Source organism: Equus przewalskii, chromosome X (assembly GCF_037783145.1).
Source record: "Equus przewalskii isolate Varuska chromosome X, EquPr2, whole genome shotgun sequence".
Classification (NCBI taxonomy): Eukaryota; Metazoa; Chordata; class Mammalia; order Perissodactyla; family Equidae; genus Equus; species Equus przewalskii.
In genome coordinates, this window is record NC_091863.1 from 19619279 (window position 1) to 19628450 (window position 9172).

General features: G+C 39.8%; 1 protein-coding gene across 16 annotated transcripts in view; it reads left to right on the forward strand.

Annotated features, from left to right (window-relative positions):
- POLA1 (DNA polymerase alpha 1, catalytic subunit) overlaps window positions 1-9172 on the forward strand; it is a 286388-nt gene that overhangs the window by 183753 nt on the left and 93463 nt on the right. For all 16 annotated transcript variants that reach the window (XM_070606249.1, XM_070606248.1, XM_070606253.1 and 13 more), the window contains one exon: window positions 1483-1599. In XM_070606249.1, coding sequence (XP_070462350.1) covers window positions 1483-1599 — 117 coding nt within the window. The remainder of the gene's footprint in view (window positions 1-1482; window positions 1600-9172) is intronic.

Sequence of the window (9172 nt, forward strand, 5' to 3'; positions counted from 1 at the left end):
CTTTCTCTGGGTGTGAAGGCCATAAATGGAGCTTGAAAAACTAATTTTTGGTGCTTTCCCTTGAATTTGGTTGTTGTTACTTCCAAGAAGAGCCTGTTCTGAGGAATAAGGTCACCCAGCACAGCAATGAGTGGGGATATCCTGCAGCTTTGGATTAACGCCATGTGGCAATGTTAATAAGTGGCAGATGAAAGTCTCTAATGTAATTAAGCCACATTTGCATATATACTGCCTTTATCCAGGGGGAAAAGACCAACATGTTGCTCAGTCTAGAAACAGAGATAGGGGTCAAACATGTCATTGATCCCTTTGTTAATCATATCACACAGAGCTCTCTCTGGCCTTCGTTCTTTTCCGTATGTTGTTCTCTCTGCCTAAGTTGTCTTTCCTCCCTTCTCCACCTACCAAACTTCTGCTTACTCAAGACCAGTTCAGAAGTTACGCTTCTCCAAGACCCAAAGACAGTGGGTCCCTACTTGCAGCTCCCCAGGTGGGAACACCACAGGAACATACCTTGTTCACCTTCCTCGCCTTTATACCCCAGCGCTTCCCCCTAGTTTGCCTTAGGCTTGTGCCTAATACATGTAGCACTAAAGCCTACGAACCTTGGTGCCGTCATATGAACACCTGAGCTTTACTCAACCCCTTTTTGTGAAGTCTTGTCTTCCTTGTTTAACAGATAGGTTTTATCTGTTAAACATAAGCAAACATAATTCTGATTTAAGATAATAGGCATACTGTTATCACATCTCTATGAGACAATTCAAACAAGAGCAGTCAAGGGAGAAGGAAAGTGAGAAGAGAGTTCTAAAGGCCAGAGAAGTGGGCAATGGTTATTTGAAACCACTTGAAAAGAGTGGTCAGTTGAAGTTGTCCTTGAAAACATTGCAGGCAGTTTTATGCCTCCAGAGAACATGTGTAAAAGAATCTTTTAATTTTAAATGAAAGAATTGTTTACATTTAGTGTTTCTTTTATGCCAACTATAGTTCTAAGCACTCTAAATGTATTACATCATTACAACATCCCTATAAAGTAAGTACTCTTATTATGGCCATTTTACAGAGAAGGAAACTGATCACAGCAGTTAAGTAACTAGCCAGTAGTCACTCAGCTGCTGGGAAGGTCATTCATTTCTATGTGGTATATTTTTTACTTTGCTTATGGTCTTTACTAATGGCCTAAAACCCACCAGTTTACATTCTGTGTGTAATCATGTAAGTTTTGCAGGGGGAGTTTTGATGTATGTGGGCTGGGGTATTTCTTTTAAGAAAAGGGGATAACATCTCGTGTGATCTCATCTCCTAAGTTGTAAGTTTGGGGCATAAATCAAATTAACATGTCAGGCAAGAAAGGTGAGGAGCTATTCAGAATTTCTAAGGAAGGTTTGAATGAAATGAGTGAATCTTGATAAAGGAAAGAGTTTATATTTGTATCTGTTGATGGTGGTGACAGGACTGAAATGTTCTCTTGTTTCTCTCCAGGGCTGGTTGATTTGTGAGGAGCCAACATGTCGAAATCGAACTCGGCACCTTCCCCTTCAGTTCTCCCGAAATGGACCTCTTTGCCAAGTCTGCATGAAAGCTGTACTTCGACCAGAGGTAATGGTCACTTAATGCTGAAGAACTGTGTAGAAGTGGATAGGAGGCTGTGTTTGGCCATCCCTTAGATCTGGGAAGTAGATATTTGGTGTTTACCCTGTGGAGACACCCTACTACCACATGCATATATTTTAAAAGATAGCCAGACTTCAAAAAGATATATGCTTTATTTCTTCACGTCATGAACAATACTATATTTTATATCTGAGAGAGAAACTGACTGGTTCTCCTATGGGCTACTCAGATTTCTTTAGTTGCCACTTCATAATTACAGAGAAGAGATACCATTCCTTTGTAGAAATTGCTGTTATCTTTGGACTAGATCAGAAGCCCTTTTGTAAGGGCCAGAAAACCTCCCAAACCTGTACCCGAGAGGGTTTATTTTATTTGTATGGGATTCCATTGTTTCTAAGTAGCGGCCATAGATCAGTAGTTCTCAAGCTTTTTCTCTACCTTAGTGCATACACCTGAGGGATAAGGCAGACTATCATTAGTGACTCCCAACTGGGGAGCACATAGTCTGGAAACACCTTACAGGTAATTAAGATGCCCTCCCTCTGTCGACCCAAGCAGCGTTTCCCAAACTGTGGGGAAAGGGATGTTTGAAGTTCTTCCGCACAAAGGGGGTTTTGTGATCTAGTACGTCTAGCAAACTCTGGGCTGGCCAAAGTTAAAACATGCTTATTGCAGATTGTCTCAGAATTTGTAAAATGATAATGTTCAGTCTCCCTCACCAATACAGGGCTGTAATGTACCTCGCTTCCCAAATTTATCTGGCCTGAGGATTTGTAAGGATTTCGGTGAGAAGAGAGTGAGAATAGGGAACCTGTTACTTACTTACTTATTTTTTAACACAGAGGCAGGGTTCTATAACCAAGTTTTGACTTCAAATCTTTTCACTGAAAAGGGTTGATACACAGGCTAGTTTTAGGAAAATATTTTAAAGTTTTAATGGCTATTTCTTTTAATTTTAAGATAATGTATCATTTCACAAAATTTAGCAAGAAGTCAGGAACTCTCAATGGCTATCACCATTTTATGTTTCCTTGTTCTTGCATATCCATATGTATTTTTTACATGGTCTCAGTCATAATGAAAATATGCTTTTGTATCATGTTTATCTTTTGTCAAGCACCTGTCTATGTTGCTACTTAATTGTCAGTACCAAAACTTTCAAACACAAATTTAACCATTCCTCTCATTGGGCATTGTAAGTTACTTTGACTATCTCTTCACTAGAAAATTATGATGAATATTTTCCTACTTAAATTATTTTCTTGTTATTTGAAATATTTCCTTAGGATAAATTCTTACTGACAATCACATATCAAAGTGCATAGATACAGTATGGTCATGATTCATATTGCCACATTGCTTTCTTAACGGTTTATCCCAACTTAAAACTGTACCCAATACTTGATGAATGTACCAGTTTTGCCACCACCTTTGCAGCATTTGAGCATTATCATTAATTTATTTTTAACTAATTTGATAAGTATAAAATGTCCATTGCCTTATTTTGTATATCTTTGATAATTACCAAAGTAGAATGTAGCTTTCTTTTTTTTTAGATTGGCACCTGAGCTAACAACTGTTGCCGATCTTTTTTTTTTTTCCTCCCCAAATCCCCCAAGTACATAGTTGTATATTTTAGTTGTGGGTCCTTCTAGTTGTGGCATGTGGGATGCCACCTCAGCATGGCCTAATGAGCGGTGCCATGTCCGCGCCCAGGATCCGAACCAGTGAAACCCTGGGCCGCCAAAGCTGAGCGCACGAACTTAACCACTTGGCCACTGGGCCAGCTACCCGAATGTAGAATTTTTAAAAAATATAGAATACATCGTGAGAATTAGATGTCATAGTAAATTCTTTTTACATCAGTCTTATCCCAAAACTTGCATCAGCAGGTGCAGAAAGAGAACAAAAGTATATATATTTAGTTTGACTCATCAATCCAGTTGTAGACTCCAGGGGAATCACCTTGCTTCATGAACTAATGCTGCCTTTGAGACTTTTTAAACATCTAGCTCATCGATCAGGTTCAATGAAAATTTAATTACTTCTTAGAAAGTCAGCCAGTTAGTCCCATTCTTGGTGAAAGAAAGTAAAAGGAAAGTGTATAGCTAGTAGATCAGTAACCTTCCAGTAAATGTTGATGATGTTACTGGTAGTGGTTTAATACATCAGGTTATTTTTTATCATTTATTATCCTTTCTTAAATGAGTGAACCAATACAGGCATTTTGAAGTACATTTTTTGCCTTCATATCCTTGTCCTCAAAACGGTGGCATTTTAGGCAGTCATTTACCAAGGTAAGCTTTCATAGCTTAGCTCCTCAGGTCATATTGCTGCTCAGAACATGACTTCTGGAGGTTCAGAGCATCCTGGTTGATGATAATGCCCTTAGCCATTCCTTACAGGGGCTTCGACAGTGGGACTGAGCCCACTCTTCTGTAGTCCATTTTGAGTTGCTAGTGATGGGTGGGGAATTTTTTAATTCTATTTATGGGGTTCCCAGGCTGTCCTAGTAAGAGGAGAACTCTGCATCTTTCCAGAGACAGTTCCAAAGAAGTTTCAAAATCAGTGGTGCGATGGACCACTGTAGGATCATTGTAATTACTATAGGGTTTTCCAAAGTGTCTATTTCGCAGGATTATGCTTATTTAGTTCTTAAGCTCTGAGTTGCTATGTCTCAATCATACATTACTGTCATTTAATAATTATTGAACACCTGCTATATCCCAGGCACTTTGCTAGAGCCTAGGGACATATCAATGAACAGGAGGCCATTTCCTTATTTATAAAGCTAACATTTTGTTTAACATTACTTAGATTATATAAAATTGTTATCTGTGGGCAAAAATAGGTGTTCGTAAATGTCTCTTTGGACAAAAGCACCAGACTTTCCTAATGCTTGACTGGTAGGGCTTTAAATATATTGTTCAAGTTTGATGGTAAAGCACATGCCTCTTACTGTGCCAGTCTCATCTGCACATAATAAATCTCCTCTCATTTAGTCATGGGTTGCAGTTGGCTTGAGTACTTTCCAGAATTGACTTGGGGTATGAAAGCTGGCTCTTCCTCTGGCTCATGTTGCCAGAGTTATGAGAAAGAAAGCTGGGACTGTTTTGTTCCCATGGTTTTAGACGTGTCTTTCTTCTCAGATACCTTTTTAAAAAATATATATATATATCAGTAAAGCTTTTTTAGGTTCATGGGAATTTAACAGTATACAAATTGCTGATTGTTAAAAATATATTATCTGTATATTCTCTGCTGCATAGGAAGTATAAATAAATACAGGAGTGAAAACTTTGATGTATGCATAAGTTCCTAGGTAAATAGAACCCTTTTTCAGACTGGTGATAGAGACAGGATTTACCCAAGTTAGAGAATAAGTGTTTTAATATCTCTTTATTTTAACGACATGGTTTTGACTTCTTAAGGTAGCCAAATCTGTATGGCTGTGAGTTAAACCCACAGGGAATTGTTCATAATGTAATTCTCTAAAAGTAAAGCGTTAGATTGTTTTGTTTTGTTTTTATTATAGAACTAAGATTTTAAACCAAGTTAAACTTTTTCTCACTTACATTTCCATTCTTGATGTGGAGATGAGAAAACATCTACATGCGACTCCTTGGCCCATGATAGAAATAATTTGTGAAATTATAAAGCCCCTGGGGCAGGAGCATGTGGTGGAGTCTTTTATTCAATTGTTTATTCCACTAGATTTCTTTTTTTTAAAGATTTTATTTTTCCTTTTTCTCCCAAAGCCCCCTGGTACATAGTTGTGTATTTTTAGTTGCGGGTCCTTCTAGTTGTGGCATGTGGGACGCTGTCTCAGCATGGCCTGATGAGTGGTGCCATGTCCGGGCCCAGGACCCGAACCAGTGAAACCCTGGGCCAGTGAAGCAGAGTGCGCGAACCTAACTGCTCGGCCACGGGGCCGGCCCCCCTATTAAATTCCTCGAAGGCCACTTATGAAGAAAGCAGTAAAATGACTTCTGGTCCTACTTTGAGACACCTCTAGTGTTTCTCACATTATCCTCAGTTGTAAAATTAAAATTTTTTATAACGGAACGTTTGTACCATGTAGGACTCTGGCCTTCAAAGGAGAGGGAAAATACTGAATTTATGATCATGTGTGTTACAATTTCAAAATGGCTGTGGCTGAAGGAATTGTTGATTTGATAAGTAGGTTTGGGACAGTGAGAATATTGCCAAGGTACGTGGAACAGTGTCTTGTTTCTGCATAAGATGAAAACATGAAAATTGTGGTCTTTTAAGGAAGTAATCATAAGTTGTGCAGGAAGAGAACCTTAGAACTACGATGGAAAATCTTCAACATCTGTACCTTGTCAGTGCTTACCCTCCAGTAGCCTGTAAGTGTTTACAATGAAGAGTCTTTTGGAGCTCTCCATTGTGATTTTGATGGGCTTGTCTTTTGAGGCAGAGTTGGCTAAATGCTACATACAGCTTCTCTGACCATGAAGCAGATGCTAGCCTTCCTTTTCAGTATATTTTTTTCATCCTTTTTTTTATTGAGGTGAAATTCATACAACAGAAGATTAACCATTTTAAAGTGAATAATGTAATGGCATTTAGTACATTACAAAGTTTTACTACCAGCAACCACCTCAATCTAGTTCCAAAACATTTTCGTCACCCCCAAAGAAAACCCTGTACCCATTAATCAGTCGCTCTGCATTCCTCCCCTTCTTCCAGCCCCTGGAAACCACTAATCTGCATTCTGCCTCTATGGATTTACCTCTTCTGGATATTTCATATAAATGGAATCATACAGTGTGTGACTTTTTGTGTCTGGCTTTGTTCACGTAGCGTAATGTTTCTGAGGTTCATCCATGTGGTAGCATGTGTGAGTACTTCATTCCTTTTTATGGTCAAATAATAGTCTGTTGCATAGATATACCACCATGTGTTTATCCATTCATCCATGCATGGATATTTGGGTTGCTTCTTTTAATATACTTTTAAAGTTTATTTTATTTTTCATTACCTAGATAGGTCTTACATTTGGCCTCAATTTATGTTCTTTGGCTCACTCGTTGGTCCTAGTTCAGCTGAATAAACTAATGCCTTCCTCTGTTCCTACCTTCAGTAAGCATTTATTCAGCACCTCCTCTCTGCCTGTTTTATGAGAGCCTTTTAGATATTTGAAAGTAGCTATTTTCATTAGCCTTCCCCTGCTAGGCCCAATATTCCTAGGTCTTTAACCATTTTTCTATTACTCTGCTTTCAGGATAAGGATCCTACTCCAGAGTTTTTGTCCCGATAAAGTAAGGAGCCCAAAACTGCATGAGGCACTTCAGGTGCCCTCACTAGCGCTACTACCGAGCGGAATAAACCTGCCGCTGCCAACTTTTCTAGGTTATAGTAAATTTCTGTGAAGTCTGTTTAAGGTCGCATTAACTTTCTTGGCATCCATATTCACAGTGTTGATTCGTTTTGAGCGTTCTGTATATTAAAACACATAATTTTTTTGCACATGTAACTTCTAAGCCTTGCCTTATCCGGTTTCTGAGACCCAAGTGGTTTATTTAGACCTAAGTGTAAGACTCCATTAGTAGTGTGTTAGTTTCCCTAGGGCTGCTGTAACGAAGTACCACAAACTGGATGGCTTAAAACCACAGAAATTTATTGTTTCACTGTTCTGGAAGCTAGCCAGAAGTCTGAAATCCAGGCGTCAGCAGGACATTCTCCCTCTGAAATCTGTAGGGCAGAATCCTTCCTTGCCTCTTCTAGATTCTGGTAATCCTTGGTGTTCCTTGGCCTATAGATGCGTCACTGTGTCTCTGCTTTCATAGTCACATGGCCATCTTCTACCAGTGTCTCTGTCTCTTTTCTTCTTCTTATAAGGACACCAGTCAGATTAGGGCCCACCCTAATCCACTATGACCTCACCCTAACTTCATTTTCTCTACCAAGACCCTGTTTTCAAGTAAGGCCACATTCACAGGTACTAGGGGTTAGGACTTTTATATCTTTTTAGGGACACAATTCAACCTGTAGCAGATAGGAATTGTACTGAGCTAAGGGAAATGGAAACCAAAAGTAACAGTAGCTTAAACAGACATTTAATTCATTACCTAAGAAACATTAATTTTTTATCACGTGACAGAAATCCAAATGTGGGCTGTCCAGGATTGCTCTGGTGGCTCCACAGTGTCATCAGGTGCCTAGGCTCCTCTTGCCCTTCTCCATCATCAGCAGTGCCAGGTTTCTCCCCTCAAGGTCACAGCGTGGTCTAAGGTGACTGCGCAAGCTTCTTCAAGCCATCACAGGCTACAAGGCAGAGAAAAGGCTGAAGGGTCAAAGAATGCACCTCCCAGCCATGTCGGTTCTTTGAGTAGCCTTCCCAGAAGTCCCACCTAACACTCCTGCTTACCTTTCATGGGCCAGAAGTTAGTCACATGGAGATAATAGCATCTTCTGTTACTAAAGAGAAAGAGTAGACTGGGTATTGGGGTCCAACCAGCACTCTACAACAGACCTTTCAGTGAACCCTGTGAAATCTCCCCTTGCTTGTGCTCAGCCCATAGCTGTCCCATTGTGGATATTTTGGATCCTGATTCTGTTGTGCACCCAGCCTTTTGGCTTCTACAAATCTGATGCTGTAATTAGCTTTCCTTCTTTTATCTTCTCCAAAATATTGATTAAAATGTTGACGTGCATTTGTGCATATACCAGTGGATAGATGTCTTCTTGCAGGTGGACACTGCTCCAGTTTAATCAGCACCCTTTGTGTAGGATTGTTCTACCAGTTGCTAATTATCTTTGCTTCTAGCTTATCATTCTCCACAAGGGGTTTCTCCCAAGGGGAAAACCACAACGTTACTGATCAGACGCTGATAGGTTCATGGTTTTATAACTATTTTGGCCCCTGGAATGGCAAATCTTGGGGTCTGTCTCCTTTGGCAATCTGGTATTTTAAGCAGCATATTTAAGAACATGCTTGCTTTTACTTTTTCTACCCCAGAAGCCAGTTGCTTAAGGAGAGAAGTCATAAAATTTTTTTAAAATATGGTTTTGGTAACTGGCCAGGAGAGAGTGTATTAGATTCCATGTAATGACCCTGGCCAGAGTCTTTACTAAGTGTAGGAGTGATAAGACAGGGCCATAGTAGTAAATCATGGAATATGATACAAGTTGCTGACAAATATTAGCTAATTAGAACTACAAAAATAATTATCAAACTATGGACCTCAAAGAAACAAGAAGTGACCTAATATTAAAAATTATGCACAGAGTTTCTAATCACCCATATTGGAAAAACAGAAAATCACAAAGAAACAAGAAGGTACAGACCTTGCCTTTCACAGGCCTCTATTCTACTGGAGGAAGTAAGGACACACAAACTCCTCATGCTCCAGTGACTGAAGGGAGCAAGAGGCGGCACTCCGTAATCAGTAAGGTAGGAAGGAGAACGGGGAGATGAGGAGTTGCCGCTAGCCTAGAGCAGTGGTTCTCAGCTGGGGTGTTTTGGGGGGACATTTTGGTTGTCATAACTGGGAGGAGGGGTGAGCGCTACTGGCATCTAGTGGGTAGAGAATCT